This window comes from Haliotis asinina, chromosome 2 (assembly GCF_037392515.1).
Source record: "Haliotis asinina isolate JCU_RB_2024 chromosome 2, JCU_Hal_asi_v2, whole genome shotgun sequence".
NCBI lineage: Eukaryota > Metazoa > Mollusca > Gastropoda > Lepetellida > Haliotidae > Haliotis > Haliotis asinina.
The window spans coordinates 91,814,616-91,834,880 of NC_090281.1; the positions used below are offsets into that span (position 1 = coordinate 91,814,616).

Sequence of the window (20,265 nt, forward strand, 5' to 3'; positions counted from 1 at the left end):
GTCTTAGTTGGGTTATTTATCTGAAGTGTTGTACCGTTTAGGTGTTTCCATCCAAGTGACGTTGTGATAACGATTATGATTCGTTCGGTGCCAACCTTGTCAAATGTCTAAATTGAACGTCAGCGTATAAACTGCATCAACATAGACTTGGCGCTATATTCTTATTGTCTGTTTAACCTATGTCTGTTTTGAGTGATATAATTCCGACAAGCAATAACTAATCGGCGTCTGTCTTTTTTTATAAACCTCTCCTCAAAGCTGACTAAATGTTAATTGTCATCTACTGTGAACTAGGTAACCAATCTTCGTGGCCTCAGACGTGCCCCACGGAGCTGCTGGGTGTGTACAGCACCCAGGACCCTTCCTGCCCCGCCTCCTGGGACGCCTGCGTGGACAACTCCTACATCCAGGTGGACAACACCTCCTCCTGCAGCGTTCTGCCTTTGTTCAGTGGTGAGTGGACATCCCACGCCCCTATCAACATCATATAGTAGTGTTTGTTGGTTCTACGACCATATTACACCCGCAAGTCTGAAGACATACTGGACCAGACAATCGTGTGATTCATAAGCACAATCTACGCTAAAATATACTATAACGTGCATCAGTCAACTTACCGAGCGTGACCGCCCGTGCTGGCTGTCATTTCAAAGGTTAATGGAGAAAACAACCATCCATAAGTCATCTCGATACCAGAGTGACCTCTAAACGATGGCATCATGGAAACGTATGCAGTGGGCGACGAATATTCGCTTATGCAGCGAGAAAAGAATATTCAGCATTGTCCATGCCGTTGGCATCAGTAAGAGGCTTTACTCAGACTGTCCTCATCTGTTCCCCGTACAGGTCAATATTATTTAGATCTAAAGCGGAGATAAGCACCCGCCACTTACTGTTGTCTAACAGCTACGGGATTAATGGCAAATACACTTTATGTTCACCAGCTAACGGCAGTGTGATTTGTGTGCATGAAGTTCGCAGCGGTAACATCACCTTTCTCCACGTCTACAACAACGACAACGATGTCAGCGACACAAGCACATTCAGATATACATGTATAGTAAGTAACTTATGAAAATTCTTGCATGTACTTCCAAAGGAGGTATATAAGACAGTGTGTGCATTCTGCGGAAAACGTATGTCTCAGGCGGAAGGCAAAAGCTGGTTGAACGTTGCGGTTTACACCACCTACAAGACATTTAACTTGCTGTCATATATATACCTCGATATATTTCTTCTTAGCATGGAAACGAAATGGCTTTCCATAGGGACATTTCTCCGTAATGCCAAAGTACGCGAAAGACATAACTGGACATGTATTATGACTGAAGATTCCGTTAAGGAATAATTCCTAAGTGTATAAACACGCCCATTTTACGTTACAGTGTAGTTTGCCATCACTATCAGATTATTTACTTTTAGATCGATACAGCTTCGGGTTTGTGATCTTTCAGTCATCGTTTGATGTAAGAGCGGGACTGCAGGACGCCAAATTTCGCTGTGCAGAGAAGACTGAATGTGGTCCCTGTCATGAGACAAGGGAACATAATATGATCACTTTGTCAGACTCTTGTCACGTATTACGTAGGTCAACACAGCACGCATAATACACATATGATGTACCTATTTTATGTTTACAGGCTTTGCAAAAGGATGGCGACACTGTACAACTGTCCCAGAATCCGGGGGACTGTGTAGCCAATCAGAGACCTGACACAGCCACTACTTTGGGGAAAATTACCTTTACCTTCACTCAGCCAGACCCAACCAGTAGGTGTCACCACAAGTAGTAAACCTTCCTTAGTTCTAGACATGATTCGCTAGAAATAACAAAACACTTTGCATAATCATAACTTTAAGATATATTTACCTAATGCAGTATTCATTGTAAGATTACGAATATGTCATCAGAAAATATTCTTTAGTCAATGGCGAATAGCTATTCACGAGAATGGGAACTAGTAATTCTTCTGGCACAACGGAAATCAAGAATTAAATAAATGTATTGAGGTGAAGCCGTGGTGGCTGAGTGGGTTAGATGGCAGACAGTATGTGCTTGATATTAGCTCCCTGACCCTGAGATTATGAGTTTAAAATAGGGTACGAGTATCTGCATATTAATGAAAAAGTGAAATCCCATACATAACATATGTTGACCACATGTCATGTATGTTCTTCGAGACATGTGGTTTTATAACATTTTGTTAATTGATAATTAGAGCAAACTAAATATTGAAATGTTCTTATTTTTCAGAATTATGCCGTGAGTATACATATAATTTGAACGTTACTATATATATAAAACAACAAAGCATCCCGAGGACATGACGGTTTGCGATCTAAGAGAGGTAACTCTGTCTTGCCTCTGTTGCAATGACGACACTGACTGATATGCACGAATGCTCGAATACTGGGGGTGCTTGTGTGCTGCTATTGGCAACCGGTCTGTAACACCACGATGTGAGTTAATGGGGTGTAAGGATGATTTTACAGCAGTTTCTTTAGATTTCCTCCAACATCACGTCAGTCAAGATAAGGTGGTGTTTTAACTTAACGTTCAAAATGTTTGGAGTGAGTTGTGTTTTGAGCCACTTTTATCAATATTCCTACAATAACACGGCGGAGGACACCAGAAATGTGCGTATTTTATTGGACCATACGTGCTTAAGTGTGTAGCTGCTTGTACCAGAGGAACCCTTTCTGTGCTTTCCTTCATAGTTTTGTTCCAACACAGCTACACACAACCTTTATCATACGCTGGTAATATATACATGCATACATATAAAAAACGGTATAAAGGAAATATAGCTTATAGTAACCGTCCTCTTCACGGCGTATTGCGTCTTTAGCAATATCTCTTGTGGCACGGAAACACAGAAAATGAATCTGGATGCATTGTAGTCCCGAAGCCTTATCAGACCGATCACTTAGCAGATCATATTAGCTATCGCTACATGCGTGTTTTGAATTGTCCTCCGAATATGTGGTTCCATATTCGGGACACTTGTTAACGCGAACGATGTTACTCGGAACTGGATCCTTAACTCTGATCGATTACCCCGTCTTTTCACAGAAAGTAGTATAAAGTAGGTCCAAATGCTATACATGTATGCAGGTTAGATTTAACACTCCTTTGGAAGATCCTTCAGTTACATCAGGGAGTATCAACATGATAGGAAAGGAATAAAGATACTTAAGTGGTTCAGGTCTCAGGTCTATGGACAAGAGGACAATGGTGACGTACCGAGGTTTATATTCGGGGGAAATCTGTGACACAAACCAGGGCCATTGGATCCTGCCACGACTAAACTCTGATGTACCACCAAACATAACATATATTGCAATTTTGAGACCGAGGGTTACCAACATGTTCACAAGAATTTAGGTGAAATTATATTCACTCCCTTGTTTGGGACATTGTGTGCGATACATTAGTCACGGGAGTTACATTTCATAATAAATCGCGCACAGTCATTGTAGCTATCAGTTTCTAACATTTTGTCAAAGCGATTTAACAAGGCTTTTCAAAATGCACATGTTGATACGCCTGGAGTCAGGCGCTGTCAGTCCTCTACATAGTGGTGGACAGTATAGTTCGGTATTCACAACAACTTGAAAAGAGGAATTACCTCAGCGATATTGACTGTAAGCGTGTTTTCTTTTCAATAGTTAAAGTAGAGCACCGTTCTCTCCGAGCGAATAATCCCATAAAGAGTCACTGTATACAAATTGAGAAATATACGTATCGTGTTGTCAGCTATCCAGGCAACTATGCCTGTCAGTGGGGTTCTATTTACACTCCTTTCAAATCGTGAGTTAACCTGCCGCTTTCCCTTGCATACTCCAATTCACTAGGGCGGGACAATTTCCATTGATATTTCTAAAATATCATTAAAACAAATTGAATTTACTTTGGTTTTGGACTAGATACAGTGTTTCTGTTTTGCCCGAGTACGGTGTGTGACAGGGTGATTGCACCTGTGTGTATTTGTTGTGTTACTGTGCTGAAGAAAGTCCACCCGTCGTAATGGACGACGGTTCGCCATATCGGATGAATGGAGGCTAAGGAGCAAGTGAAAGACCAGGTAATTAAATTTGACGTGAAGTTACCTAAACAGACTACACGTAATGCATATGTGACATTTGTGGTGTTACCTTAGTAAGGGTACTGGGAATTGAAACACCATGTCCATGCGCGAATGGGAAAGTGATACCTACTACACCTCGACCACAGAATATATTATATATTAGAGCAACATATGTATGCATCAATACATGGATTGATAATCGCTGATGAGATTTTAAGATGGTGCATGTGTCAAGGAGGTGTTATAAAAAGTTTCATATCGCATAACAAAGCTTTACCTCTTTATAGCAAGTATACATTGTTTCCTACCTGGCACACAAGCTGTAATAACACCGTAGTAAAACAATATATCGAAACCTTTTGAGAAACTTCATCCCAACAATATATGAATAACATTTTGAAGATGCCGTTACCTTACCATAGCGTCATTTACCCTATTAACGTGCATAAACGTCATTAATATTAGATTTGTCGGCTTAATAATAAAGTGCAAGTGCATCCATTATACATAATTGTAAGTTACAAATGTAAGGAGTTTAGTAACTACAGCCAGTTATGAATTTTGCTAGAACGCCATGCCCTGCGCAAATGTTCATGTTGGGTGCCTGTACAGATTTTCTGTTCAGTTCGACATCTAGGCCATTCATCACCATCCATCAGTGACGAATCAGTAAGCATATTTAGACGTGGATCACGTCATATTTAATTGTTCGTTGGGGGTAATCGATTCTGTCTCAACGTAACTATTGGTTCTTTTAACAAATCACGAGTCATGACACTTTTGTCAAATGTCGACGAAGAGGTGTTCACAAATGCTGGGATGCTTGATTTCCACGATGAACAGGATGGGAATGAAGTAAAGTTCTTATGAAACGTAACCTTTCAGCTGTCACATCATCAACAACAGCAGTTACAACTGCATCTACGACCACATCTACGACCACATCTACAGCTGTTCCTGGCCTATCTACAGGAGCAACCGTAGGCCTAGTTCTGAGTATACTCATACTGCTAGGCCTGGTGGTTCTGCTGCTGGTCTGCCTGGTCCTGTGGAGGAGGAAGAAGAGGATGGAGGTAGTGGAGATCAAGAGACGGTCGGACGGGAGGGAGGAGAGAAGGAGAAGAAGGAGAGAGCGACGACTTAGACGCATGCAAGGTATTCACTATTCTTTCATATTCCCACGGTAGTGTAGTACAGGCATAATATAATTCAGGTTGGTTTTGGTGTTATTTATGGTGCGGTGAGCACCAGAAATGGGCTTCACATGTTGTACCCATGAGGAACATCCAACCGGCATCCTCGGCGCAATGAGTGAACGCTTTAACCACTACATTACGCCACCGCCCCGATGATGTCATAATTATATCATCTCCATCTAAACAGATCATGGTGTAGAGGTCAGATATAATATAACTCGACATCTCCACAGAGGGACTTGAACCACGTGGCTCCGACAGCGACTCAAGTGACTCCGGCTACAGTGGAAGATCAACGACATGGTTGTTCAGACCTGAGAAGAAACGTGGAGACAGTAACGACCCGGATGAGGCGAGAACGAGCTCAGAACAGAAAACGCGACGGGTATTCGATGAGGGGAACCTTATTTATGACGGAAGTGGAAGATCAACGACATCGTTGCTCAGACCCGAGGAGAAACATGGAGGCAGTAACGACCCGGATCAGGCGAGAACGAGCCCAGAACAGAAAACGCGACGGGTATTCGATGAGGAGGGGAACCTTATTTATGAGGTTTGCATGAGACACGTTTCGACATAGATTCTAATGTCGTTGTCAAACAAGTGATGTCATCTACCTGCTTGACAAATGACATTAAAATTGTGTCGAAACGTCGCCTATAGAGAAGTTGAATATCCAAGAAAAATAGTCTTCCTTCTTAGTTTCATTTGTTGTTTCACAGTGCAATGAGTGATTTCAGAAACGTTAATGGCGCTCAGAGAAAAGTCACACAAGCAAATAAGCGTACAATCCGATGATTGATAAGATTAGATAAAGATTATGGCACAAAATATGCAGTATTTTAAATTACCGCTTTCAGCAGAAAATGCCACATTCAAGTGACCAAGAAGAGGAAGAGGTATGTATATTTGCAGAGTACGTATTGTAATTATTCAGACAAAATGATTTTGCTATTCTCACGAAAGCTACTGTGGAGAATGATATGTATGAATATGTTGTAGACAATTGAGAAAAACGTTGATACATAAAGGTTTCCATAATGTTTTAAGATGTTGGTATAAACAAACACATGTTGTTTTCTGATTGCATCTTATGACAAACAGTGGACAGGTATACAACTGTTTTTACTTTTGCAGAATGACGAAGGTGTTAAAAGGGTTAAGCAAAAGAGGAAGAAGAAAACCAGGAGATACACCAAGAAGAAGACGATGCCAGATGGTACCGAGGTAGGACTCTAACCATCAACAGCCCGTTTCCACATTTGTGCTAGACACGGGTTGTAGGCATAGGGTAAATCCACACTGGCCTCTACCAGTTTCCAGTAGACGCATCGCTTGTTCACAGACAAACAACGAATGAAATCAAGTGAATCTGTATTGTAATGAATAACACCATACATAGGTGTAAGTCTATCACGATGCCTTCCTGTGGGTGTGTGTGTCAAGTGCAATACGCACATATGGTTTCAAAGTATTATTACAGGCTGATCGTTTTATTGTATTGTGGCGTAGTATGGTCCTGTTCAAAGAGCTCAGGTCACAAATCAGTTGAACTTAAGCGACGGAGAATCTTTGGATGGGTGATCGTGTGTAGCTTCTTGACTCCTGGAAGTTTCTAGGACTTCAGTCCTGACCCACAACTAGAACTAGAAGAAATATAGAACTATTTTTAAAGAACTAAATGTAGTGGCATATAATGGCTTATGATGTAAGTTTTAGAAAGCTACATCTGTGTTCTCAACAGAATAATGTGGTGTATTGTCCTTGCTATAAATCAGTTATCCGTCGTGTGTTCAATACGCAGGTCAATGAGATAATCGAGAGTGACCATTGGTCAACCGATAGCGAGAACTCTCCCCATTCCGTGAACCAGGATCCTACTGACCTGCATCTTGCTAAACAGAGACGGGAGAAGGAACACCTGTCCATGGTGGTGAGAACTTTTGCCTATACTCTTTACAGAACCTCGCTCTCTGATTACTGGGGAAAAGTATTGCGAAAACCAATGTACGCAGGCATGTCGGGACTTTGACTAACTACTTCCACTTTATTTTCTGTCAGCATTCATGTGACGTGATAAATACATTTGTAACTATTACAAAACATTACATAGAAATAATGTCTTGTAACTTATCACCTTACAGTGTAATATGTGTCAAAGCGGGGTGTTTAGGATCTCTTCAGCTGAACATACATAGGTATAATATCTTTTCGGAATCACATGTACAGTTACTTTGTCTCAGTGACTGTTTTCAGCCTGATAACGTTTTGATAATTCTTTCTTGTGTCAAATTCAAAACCCACGTGTATTCCTTTGCCCTGCTCTTTTGATACCATTGTTATCACGACGTCATGTTTTATCAGCTCCGATACAGTTTGGTGAGATAACAGATCCATGAATGCAAATCTGAGAAAGCGTGTAACTAATGTTTCTACTACCACCGGGAAAAATAATAAGAGAGCACTACGCTATCGCAATGCTAATACAAATGCTGGGTATTGTTCTGTTTAAGGAACGATCAACAGGAAGTAACACAAAAACTTTAGTAGCTCGACCCGAACACGAGAAGAGCAGACCCAATGCCACCCTAACATTTTCTCTGCCGGGCATCTTCAAGTCTCTAGCCAAAGGGAAGAGGAAGCTGCCTGAAGCGTCACCTGGCGAGGGGCAGACCCCACGAGAGGCTGATCGCTACATTGAGCAGTACCACGATAAGAAGGGCACTGAGAAAAGGCTGGAGGATGAAGGGTTCTGGGAGGATCCTAAAGTCAAGAAAACAGCTCTGGAGATATTTGTGAGTTCGTGTGTGATCAGTTCGCTGTTCATTGTAACGGTTCTGTTTCAAGTCATGTAGATTTCGCCCAAGATACTGTCCTGCCAGGTATGAATTATAACTGACGCGTATACATACATCTGTTGACTGTTTTTTCAATCAGGGTTCTATATAGGAAAATGAAAATTGCTTGCACCCTGCTTCTGGCTACCTGCTGAAGTCTGTGTTCTTCATCGGCAAAATATTAACATGCACTGGGTTTAAGGTAGTATAAATATGAGGTTTCAAGCGGCTTCATCGTAAGTTCTAAAGGCAATTTTCGAACCTGTTAATTAATCCAGCCGCAATCATTCAGACCACAAGACCAATATATTGAGAAGTCCCTTGTCTTCATCTGTATTTTAACTATGCTGAAATGTTCCTGTTATTGTATTGACTAAGTTATTCAAGCGGAAAGCCAAGAGGGTAAGTCATGTGCCGGCCACACGAGACTATGTTCGCTTCTCCTATGGGAGCACCACCACCTACACCACGAGACACACGTTTTATGTCGTTGGTGATGGCGTAAAAATACTTCGATCTGTCAACGGCCTGTCAGACATGCATAACGAATATTTCCCGTTTTCAACTACAGTCTGAAGCTACTGTGACAATAATGAATGGGGAGCATTTTCTGATTTTATGCAATGGTTTCAGGATTTTGATTATATGGACAGCCAGCTGGACGAGACACAGTCACCGACCGTCGACGACGCTGCAGAGAGAGACCAACACCAGGTCACGTACTCCTAAACTCGCAGAGAGGAACCTCCGTAGTTCGTAGTTAACGGAAACCAAAACAATCCAAACAATTATTGTCATTATTAGAGTCAGTGAATGATCGGTGGAATATTGCTGTATCCAGTCACCTGTCATCTCTCACCGTCCTGGAAAACATCGCTTAACAATATTCCATGCATTAAGTGATTAATTGGATATCTAATCTTAAAATAGTTACAGAAAATGCCATCCACAAGACCAAGTAACCCGAGGGTGCCACATGTTCAGGATGTATTCATGAAATATTTACAGTCAATTGTAATGTGTATATGTATCTTAGCTGCGTGCAAGTCTTTCGGTGACCATGTATATGTGTATTGGTATATGTGTCAATGGCCTTTCTGCTCTCTTTAGGATGGTATGTCTTCCCGTCTGAGTCGTCACACCACACACAGCACAGAGTCCAAGAATCAAGCACTACCTGATATTGAGGTACGCTATTCCTTATGAACTGCCTAAGAAAAGCCATACGGTATCCGGAGCTATTGTTATAATTATTCGGTCCGGCGTGGGGTGGTGGGATAGCCCAGTGCTCAAAGCGTTCGCTAGTCACGCCGAAGGTTCGATTCCCCACATGAGTCTATGTTAGTGTCCCCCGCCGGAATATTGCTAAGAGCCCACTCTCTGACTGATTGAGCGTACCATACATTTAAGCTCATCACGTAGGATATTTCTGTATTTGTGTTTTGTGTTGTATATCAGCGACCGTCAAGTCTTGCGGCTGGTTCCCATGACGACGCATGTGACGATAGGTCGGTGAAAAGTTCAGACACAGACAGGAGGGCAACTGTAAGTAGCATCATTAAAATACACTTTGATCTGAACACGATATCAATAACTGTGACGTCAGCATCTACTTGACAAGAACACATTTCCCCCCTTGCGCTTGATTTGGAATTTCAACACATTTAAACAATTTAAAAACGCTGGTATGTTGTCTCACTGAAGTATTCGTAAAAACAAACTATACATGCATCACATATGTTACAAAATATGCGTCAGTCACACCACAAGTAACACAGCAATGAAATAAATATGGGGAAACATATATATATCATATATCACACGACCTATGTGCACATATCACATTTGCCTAGCAATGATGATTCTAGTTTGTCAACACCATTCCAAACTTGGTAAACGCCCTACACCTACATGACTGCGGGATTTCCTCTCACATAAATCTGGCATATCCTCTATGGCGTCTTTAAAACTGATTCCCTCAATTGCTCATTATAGTTTCTTGTGTGGCTGGGTTCGTGTTTCAGGAGAAGGCTCGAATACTGGCATCGCTGAGTCGTCTTCTGACTGAGAGACTGTTCTATGATGATGAAACAAAAAGAAAGCCAACGGGAGCTCAGGTATGTATCACATCTATGGTTCAGTGATTATTTAGTCAGTGTCAGTGTATAACAGAAAACATGGTTTTAATGCAAGAAGATACTTTCAGTGTATTGGAACGGTACTCTTCTTCTGTTACACTAGTGGTCAGCAGTAGAAAGTCTTTGCTCGAAAAATAATGTTTAAATATTGAATGACTATTCTTCTGTTTCCGACCTATGTTCCAGTCGGGAAAGGTTATATTTGTCGACGAATACCGTCATAGGACTCCAGCGTCGAACTCATCCAGCAGAGCAAAGTCACGTGGGTCGCAGTCGCAGTTACGTCATTCCCATCATGCCTCTGGGGAACCTGGCAATGACAGTGTGAAGGTACCAAACGGCAGATCCGGTTCCCAAAGTGTGGAACTACCTCCCGTGAAACGTCCAGAATATCACACACCACGACACACTCCCAGATATACCCCGAGGTACACACCTCATGGCAAGCGACAGCTGGGACCAGACAAAGCAGCAGCACTGAGATATGGCCTGCAGCAAGACAGAGGGTACCTCATGCATCTACTTAGGGGCCCGTGTGAGTATTTTCAAGTCATGCCTTTAGTTCTCGTCCGAACCTCACCAGGCCCATCACCATGGTAGATATTATAATGTAGTTGGCGTACACAGAGTTACAGAGCTCCAGATAAATGTACAAGCAACTGGGTGTTTACTCCCATGTCTGTTTATGTATGAGTAATTGCAGTCTCTCCATGTTTCAAATGGAGCATCCGAGAAGCACTCAGGTACACCTCCGAGCATGAAAGACATAATGACATCGTCATCATTAGACCACCAGTCAACAAATGTATTCACATCAATGACATCACACAGGTTATCAAATAGTTCGTTTCGTTCATGCATTGTGATAGGACAGAACATAAGGATGTGTTTGACAATGTCGTTTGATATTCTTCCACACTTACATTCACCAGATTTGATTTTGCTGACACCGAGTTTTGCAATTGTTTATAAGTCTCTCATTCTATCGAGGGCATATGTAGCTTGTTTCCATATACTCAGTGTACCATGTCCGATCAATGAATATCTACTCAAATCCTGTCTGACAGATATTTGCCTCTGTAATGATTTAGTCTCCACTTGCTTTATCCGCTCAGTGATGAAGCGATTCGTAGCTAGTTTTGATGGTATGACAGAATAATCAATGTAGTTGTCAAGCAGGTCATGCATACCATATTTCTTAATGAGTCTGAACATATTGAAGATGGAGGTGTTTTACATTTAGAGTTGTCCGTGCGATCACTTTGATATTGACCAAGACGATATGTGAATAACTTCTTAGTATACATGTCACAGTGCGATCTACAGAGTTTTCCAAACATAAGCAGAGCCTGCTTATCTATGTAGCCTTGCACACTGATTAGGCCCAAACAGTCCAGTATAACAGGATTAGCCGTTTGCTTTGGAAACCCTTGTACTTTCTTGCAGAAGTATCGTTGGATGGTGTCAAGCATGTCGTATTCTCTGGAGCTAAGTTGTCCCCATGTGTTACATCCATACAACGCACAAGGCAGGATTACTCTCTCCCAGATACGTGTGGATGCGATAGGATTGAGTCCTCCAAAGTATAGTCCAGAGTTGTGATTGGCGTTTATCAGTTTCTTGAGTTTTTCACAGGTCATTTGGGATCGTTCGATTGATGATTTCATAGTACTTATATGTACTCCTGCATACGTGATTGAGTCTTTGTGGGGAAGTTCATCACCTCCGCAAGATACACGTGGGTGTAGGTTGTGATGATGTGGTGAAAAAGTCAATAGTGCACTTTTACTTACGTTGTACACGAGCTGCCATTTGCAGGCGTAACAGTACACAATACTGAGCAGGCGTTGGAGACTGTTAGGTGAACTACTTACAACTGTCGTGTCATCAGCAAGCAGCTGTCCTGGATAATGTCCCCAAGTCCAAGTCCCGATGCATCAGGGTCATTGATGAGGCCATTGATATATACCGTAAAGAACCAAGCAGACATAACGCGACCCTGTCCAACACCTTGCTTCACTGGGAACAGTTCTGAAAGGCATCCTGAGTGTGAGACGTAGGACTGCATAGACGAGTACATATGACGTAACAAGCGCTATGTTTTTCCTGTTATACCGAGATCATGTAGCTTAGCAAATAACCCATTTAACCATACCCTGTCAAAGGCCTTGGCGTTGTCTAGGAAGGCACAGAAGACAGAAGATTTCCTCTCTGTGTAGTAGGCAAGATTTTCCAAGAGACTAAAGCATGCTGTCTCTGCTCCGGCGTTTTTGCGAAATCCAAATTGGAGTGGATGCGGAAAAACGTCTTTAGCGCTAAACGTTTTTTCAATTCTGTTTAGTAGGAGGCGTTCAAAACGTTTGCTGAGTACCGAAGTCAGGGTTATCCCCCTGTAATTGCCCGGGTCCGTTTTAGTTTTGCCGTGGCCTTTGTGTATTGGCAGGATTTTACCGATATGGTATGAAGACGGTACACATTCGTATTTTATCATATTATTAAACATGATTGATAGATGAATAAAGAGTGATCTTCCTGCACGTTTCAGATGTTCGTTGGTAATGTCATCAGGTCCGGGAGATTTACCTGTTTTTAGTGATTTTACAATAGTCCATATCTCACTAGATGTTACTGGTTTCGTTAGAGGTGAATGTAGCGAGTCACAGAGTGATTCATTGCATAGAGAGTCAACAGTTTCTGATACCTGCGATGCAAATTCTCTGTCAAAGTTGTCGAGCATAACTGGTGTAGCAAGCTCACTAAAATAGTTTCCAAACATCGAGCAGATGTCCTGTGGTTCTGTTGAGTACTGGCCCTGATAAGCTAACTTAGTAACATAGCCTTTCTGCCTTGAGTTACGTTTACTCACACGATAGTATTCTTGAATGTCGACTTCGGCGGCCTTTGAGATTTCAGTAAGTTTGTCGTTCAGTTGTTGTTGTTTCGACCGACGATGTTGTCTTCGGAATATTCGTTTTGCCTCTTTGTATTTGATATAATGTTCATCTGTGTCATCATGTGACTTTCCAGACTCGCGCCACTGTCGTCGACATTGTCGCATCTGTGTGTGTAGAGACTTAAGATTGTCCTTCTTCCAGTATGGTTTCAGGTGTGCTTGATACTTCGATTTTGGGATACTAACTGATGCTGATGAGTGAAGTGACTGTGTAATAAATTCATTGTAGCAGTTGATATACTCTTCGGGAGATCCGTACTGAGATCTGTCGAGGGTAGTGTTCCTGAAGCAGTTCTCGGTTTCATACCTGTACAGCATCAGATCTACCTCACTGGCTTTCCTCCACTGCAATCTATCACCGTGGTAGCGCTTTTCTGGGTTGTCAGAGTCGATATACACAATGACTGGCATATGGTCTGATACATTATAGTTAATACTAGTGTCTATTATCCCATCACATTTGATACATAATCTGTGTTCATTAAGACATAGTCAATCATAGTACGTGATGATCTACACTTAGTGGTGAAGGTATATAGAGACTGGTCATCAGTAGGGATAGCGGATAGAAGGTGCCGTTCTTGTAGACATCTGTGTAGGTATTTGGCACGTCTCTTCAGATTACTGTCACAAGATCTGATATTAGCATTAAAGTCTCCCAACAGAATAGTATTACCATCAGTTGAATGCTTGTCGTAGAGTGCCATAGAGTAGTCCAGTGCGTCGTAGTATTCAGCATCTAGTGCATTTGTTGAGGTTAAGTAATTTCCAAAAATAAACATGGCGCTATCACGCGTTTTAGACTTCAACTCAACTCCTATCGCTCTGTCACTTTCAGATGTGTCCACAGGCTTGATGTCATACGAGTGCTGTTTTCTAATAAACATAGCTAAACCTCCCGTTCCTCTTGAAGTAGCTGCGCATTGTGAAATTTTGTAAACAACAGCGAAGTTAGGGTCGATATCAGTTAGTTGCCGAGAGTTAACTTCATCCAGCCATGTTTCACAAACGAACATGACATCCACGTATGTTAGTCTAGTCTTCAGGTCAGATATGCTGTTGTTCAGACCACGAATATTCCGTGTTGCAAGGCTAGTTATCATTATAGTTAGGAGTATGGCACATACGTTGATAGCAAGGCTCAAGCACATCATTCTTGGTTGTTGTCTGATCCCGTGTAGGTACCATCTTGTGCGTACCAATACTTTCGCGGAACCCATTCACGGCAGTTTACATTTTCTGGCCAAACCTCATCGTCATCAAGAATGATTTTTGCACATTGTAATGGGACATTTATCACTAGTGTATATGTGGGATTATGGCCTTTCCAGTGTTTTAGCAGTGTTATTTTACTCACAGTAATTCCTCTGGTTTGGGCATAGTCTTTGATTACATCTTGGACGACATCAAATGGCTGGGTGGCTTTGACATAAGAGAGTACAAGGCGTTTGGTTCGGGATCGTGATGCACCGGTAAAAGCTCTCTCCCAGTGACCGGAGAAGTTAACTGTTCGCTGCGTGTTCTCGTTGCAGACAGTTGTCCCGTTGACCTGTACTGTTATCCCCTGGTAGTTGGTGTCCTTGTGAGAGTCTTGAGTAACATGCTCAATGATGATGTCATCATCATTCGGTCGGCGACCAGTGGTATCGGCTTGTAGTGTGATTGGCTCTCTTTCATGGTGGGAGATCTGGGGCGTGGGAGGGCTTGGGGTCTTAACAGCATCTGAATAGAGAAGCTTATTTCTCGTGTTGATACAATCTATCCTGCCGTCGATAGCGCTGACTCTTTTGTTAGTTGAAGCAACATCATCACATAGCTTGTCTTTTAACAATGCATTCTCGGCAGTTTTATCCTTCAGATCACATTTCAGTGCCCTAATTTCTTTATTCTGATTTTCAAGTTGACACTTTAATTTCTGTAGTTCAGATGTAGAAGACTTAATTACCTCATTCTTTGCTTCATATGAATCTATCATACGTCTCATATCGATGTCATAGGTCTCCTGAAGACTGTGTAATTTAGCATTAACACAACATAACTGATCCTTCATATCATCATGAATTGAAAGCAACTTACTCAAGATGTGACACAAGATGTCTTTGTCCCTACAATTGTCAGCTGAATCTACATGCACATCATTACAGTCATGCGTTTGAAGGTCACACTCACTTTTACCACGTAGTTTGTGTCTGCTGAGAACTTCTTGTTGAATCACATGCCCCGGAATAGAGCCTTTGATGTACCTTTACACAGAGTTTCTTATCCTTATTGGGTAATTAACTAACTAACTAACTAACTAACTAACTAACTAACTAACTAACTAACTAACTAACTATGTATGTATGTATGTATGTATGTATGTATGTATGTATGTATGTATGTATGTATGTATGTATGTATGTATGTATGTATGTATGTATGTATGTATATACTAAAAAGTTGTAGTAATCGTCATGTTGCGAAACAGTTGACAGCCATTTCTAAATACTGAACATGGAAGTCACGTGACTATTAGAGTAAACCCCGGTGGCTACGGCAATATAATAGTATAAAATTATGTATTTATAGGCATCGCCTACCATTAGCTAATGCTGCTGTAGACGCCATGGCGAATCATACGCAAGCCATTTTAGATAACTGAGTAAAGTACGCAAAGTGTTATAGACCCATTGGGACTTGAGTGATTCTTATGCGTCTTTTGTACTCTCAGATTTGTAATTAACTGAGAAAATGTGATTTTTATTGAGTAAGATACACAAATACGCGCCTTATCTGGAGCTCTCTAGAATATGGCATATTCGCATAATATTATCCTTGCTTGTTTATCTAAAGCGTCATCATCAGTATTGTTCCTGACACCTACCGGACAACAGAAACACATCCAGAGTTGTCACCCTTGGACTATACTCGGTGTAGGTCCGGCTGAGTTTTTAGATCATAAATGTTACATATTCATTATAACACGAAGCGCAAGGAAGAAGTTCAGATTAGTTGCCGAGAAGATATTTGTTGTACGTGAGGAGGCTCACATCTTCTAAGTTCAATGCAAGTGTGGGGCAGAAAGTTCTCTCACGGAATAAGACGGCCAGAGCTGTGTGAATACGGTGGCTACCAGCTATTTTCATAACCAGTGCTTCAGAAAGGTCGACGTATTCTCCCTTTAATATACCAGTAACTAGACGACACACATATGGAGTCAGGGTGTAACAGCCATTGATCTGTACGCGGTCACGAACACTGGAAGCCACGCTTACAATATTGACTTACTTTAAACAATAGAATCTGAATTACCCAGGTGTTGTATTCTCAAAACAACGATCACATGTCCCCTAAATGAACTTCCTGGGGTAATTGTAGCTACCAAATTTGCTATGTTAAATCTGCGTTTGTTATATTATTCAATAAAGTAATCATAGACTTTATGTTAGGCCAATACCTGTTTTATAGAGCCAGAAAAAAAAGCAATATCGACGTCGGGATTCATAAAAAGCAGACACCGAACTACTGTAAAGTTTATAATTGTATAATATGTGCTTTCAAATTAACCACTGTTATTGAGTATTCGATCCCGGAAATTGTAGCGCTGTGGGTAACTGAAGAAATATATTGCACTCATCCAACCGTGCAAATACATACTGTTCTCCTAAATACATTCTGATCGTGACATTAAAACGAAGAGGAGGAATGAAAGGATAGGGAACATCGTTTTAACTGATCGAGTCACGAGATAATTACATAATCAGTACAGTGCTTACATTATTAGAACGTAACATTGATTATTTTATGACAACATACATTACTGTGTTGATGAACTGTAAAGATAAGGATTTGAAATGGGTTCCAACAACCCATGCCTGTCTTCAAAGTCGATTAACGGGATCGGATGATCAGACTCACTGACTTGATGCTTGTTGCGGTATCCCAGTTGTGTAGATCAATGCTCATTATGTCAATCACAGCATAAACTGATCCAGATTTGAATAGTTACGCACTGTGTTTATAGCCAGGCTATATCTGAGTGCGGCGTTAAACAGACTGTGATCTTCAGAAGTAACATTTGTCGTATGAGTTCAGCCTCCCTGATTTGGTTGACGCATGTCATCGTTGACTAAGTTGACACTCAATGCTCATGATAGCGATCACTTGCTTGTCTGGATTAGGCCGCTGTCATATAGCTGGATATTGCTGAGTGCGACATTAATCAACAATCAAGCATTATTATATCAAACGTAGAAATAGAGGCCTTGGTGGCTAAGTAGCCTAAAACACTCATTGAACAAACGCACTCTACCTAATTCGCACTTTACCAGCATCCCAACATGGCGGCAGGTAGATCTCTTGGCGATTATGTCCCTCGAATTAACAGTCTTCCACGTGTATATACTCAAAATTATTTAGCACTGATACACCTTGATGGTGCAAATACACTGAATGCGCTGAATGTGTTGTGCTGAAGAATAAGCACTTACAATCTCGCGAGGATGTCGGTAACTCAAAGTCTGGAAGTCGGTTGAGTTACCGACATCCTCGCGGCCGCCCACTTAAACAAGTAATAACGTGTTATCGCATCTTCAGGGCCGACGAAAGAGGCCTGGAATGACCAACCAAAGGACGGTGCTGGCAGACCGTGGACAGTGCAGGTAACTCAGCTACCATATTTAACATTGAAAAGCCTTAGGACCTGCACGCCTGAGTGAGTGAGTGAGTCAGTAAGTCAGTCAGTGAATCAGTTAATGTTGGTATTAACTCTGTTTAACTCAAGTATGATCGTAGCGTGTCAGACAAAGTCTTAGAGAAGCTACAAGTACTCCAGCGTCTTACAAGTTTACCACCAGTAAATATCGGGTTAAAATTGGTCTTCAGCAATCCATGCTTTTCGCAAGAGGCGACTAACGGGTTGAGGAAGTCAGGCTCGCCGTCCTTGTTGAGTCATCGTATCACAACTGCGCAGATCCATGCTCATGATATTTATCACCTTCGTGTCTGGATTATTTACACACCGTCGTCATAAAGCTGGAATACTTAGCGATAAACAATAAACAAATAAATCCTCTAGCATAACTAGAAACTTAGTAACACAATACGACCCAATCCGTCCCAATCTCCATCCGTATTCGCTCGGCAAAGGAAAAGCAAATGCATGTAGGCTGATGCATTATTGATGGTTTTACAGCGGGGGGCGCACAGTAACAATACCCGTGATACCGGCGTCATTGACTACACCACGACGTCTGGCGACATGGGCTACCTCGACATCGATGATGAGAGGCTGAGACGTTTGTTGGAAGAATTGTACGGAGACAAGAAGTACATGGATGCTCTTCTTGCTGCCGGAGGTAGTCACTGATGACACAGTGTCCAAAAGCTATGCTGAACCTAATTATAATATGTGTTCAGACAAAGCCCCTGAAAGACTGTTTCTTTATATCATGATATTGTGGGTACGAAAACATTATTAAAAAACATGAGCGATTCGGGGGTGTCGGATGCTCATGATTGTGATCACGACTGCAATATTTAGATATCGACGCAGCATAGCTAGAATATAGCTGAGTATGGCGTTAAGCAATGAACCAGCAGGGTGCCTTGGGTTATTATTTCATAAAAACATGATATTCATACATGACATTCCATTGGTTGGAAAGGTACTTGACTCTCAGTGTCAGGAACCAATGCATTTTGGTTTCTATCCATCTTACAAAATATTCGACATCAACTGTGGCTCTATGGTTCCTATGTAATTATGATTGTTATTACAGAATCAGCTTCCAACGAAGACGTTAAAGCCCTAGCGGAACATGGCCGGAACTACTTGCTACAGATGGCGCTGTACTGGGAGGAGAAAGGTCCCCTTCCCCCACGTCCTTCTGTCACTGCTCTTGGTTTCAGAATGGAGAGAGCGAAGACAGCTTCCCTGCCAGATGCCAAATCACCCACTCTGCAGAGAAATAAAACAATGGACTGAGAGCATCATGAACTAACCTTCACCTGAATCTGTGAAACGTAACAACTTTCTAATTTTTGTACTGATGTACAACATTGTAAATATTTATATTTTTCGGGATATATTGCACAAGACAGAACAATCACCAAAAAGAATTTGAGTTTTTTTTCATATCACACGCATGTCAACATATTAGCTGAAGCTATCTTACCCCAACCATAGCACAAACACACACGCATACACTATATTAAATCTAAATGGTGAGTGGCATTACGATATCGCCGGGCGATGCCAAATAGACGGAAATAATCTATTGTATATTTTCTCAGAGATGTAACCAGAGACTTGGTTCGACAGCGCCACACCAGTGCCCATCGTTTTGACCGATGTATGACTGCAACATAACAACACATCGTGACATAACTGATATACTGTTCACAGTAGCGTTAGACTCAATTGACTGCTTCAGGAACTTCCCCAAATTCACCAATCGCCGCAACGAGGAAAGTGATGATGTCCCCATTTCCAACTTTAAACTGCAGACATTTGTTGACAAAGGGACTCTGATCGTAGTATGATATACAGTTGATCACAATCTACGTACTACACTTGATCCAGCGGGAACTTGCTGTGTCACAAAGCTTCGCTTTGCTGCGCTTGTTACAATTCATCTGATTGGTCTACGCAAAGAATCAGAAAAAGCATCAGACTCTATTTGGTGGTTTTGACACAAGGTCGTCTGCAGGACGTCCGGGTTAGAACAGAGTTCCCCGCTATCCATGCGACTAGATCAATCACATGGTCAGACTTTGATGATTTCATGCTATCGTGTCCCACTTGATTTGTATCGATGCAGATAATCAATCACGGGGTCCAATAACTAAGGGAACGCGGTCATGGAACTGTTGTACTGAAGACTACCGTGTTAAGCAACAAACACACAACATACGACTTGTCATTTGTCTTCATGGATGGCATCATTGTTGTTCTAACAGCATACAAGGAACATGGTTACGGAGCATTGGCTGGCCAGCCTATGTGTACAAGGTTAAACGAGAAGCCGGTATCAAGTGAAACACGTTGCATCGAGCGAGCACTTCTTTCAGCAG

At 41.7% G+C, this 20,265-nt stretch overlaps 1 protein-coding gene across 1 annotated transcript; it reads left to right on the forward strand.

Moving 5' to 3' along the window:
- Nucleotides 1–5,110: 5,110 nt before the first annotated feature.
- Nucleotides 5,111–19,194, forward strand: LOC137273007 (uncharacterized). Its single transcript, XM_067805446.1, has 15 exons — nt 5,111–5,243; nt 5,518–5,610; nt 5,752–5,837; nt 6,145–6,183; nt 6,422–6,511; nt 7,089–7,217; nt 7,798–8,079; nt 8,755–8,835; nt 9,232–9,309; nt 9,580–9,666; nt 10,146–10,238; nt 10,446–10,794; nt 17,788–17,852; nt 18,386–18,548; nt 18,972–19,194. The coding sequence occupies exons 1-15, from the start codon at nt 5,156–5,158 to the stop codon at nt 19,175–19,177; spliced, it is 1,929 nt and encodes a 642-aa protein (XP_067661547.1). The 5' UTR covers nt 5,111–5,155; the 3' UTR covers nt 19,178–19,194.
- The last annotated feature ends 1,071 nt before the right edge of the window (nt 19,195–20,265 follow it).

Bases quoted from the DNA above. Each gene is read 5' to 3' on its own strand.
- LOC137273007 (XM_067805446.1), top strand. From the start codon at position 5,156: ATGGAGGTAGTGGAGATCAAGAGACGGTCGGACGGGAGGGAGGAGAGA. The intron at 5,611-5,751 runs GTGGAGACAGTA...AGAAACATGGAG, and splicing joins GTTCAGACCTGAGAAGAAAC to GCAGTAACGACCCGGATCAG. The intron at 8,080-8,754 runs GTGAGTTCGTGT...CAATGGTTTCAG, and splicing joins AAACAGCTCTGGAGATATTT to GATTTTGATTATATGGACAG.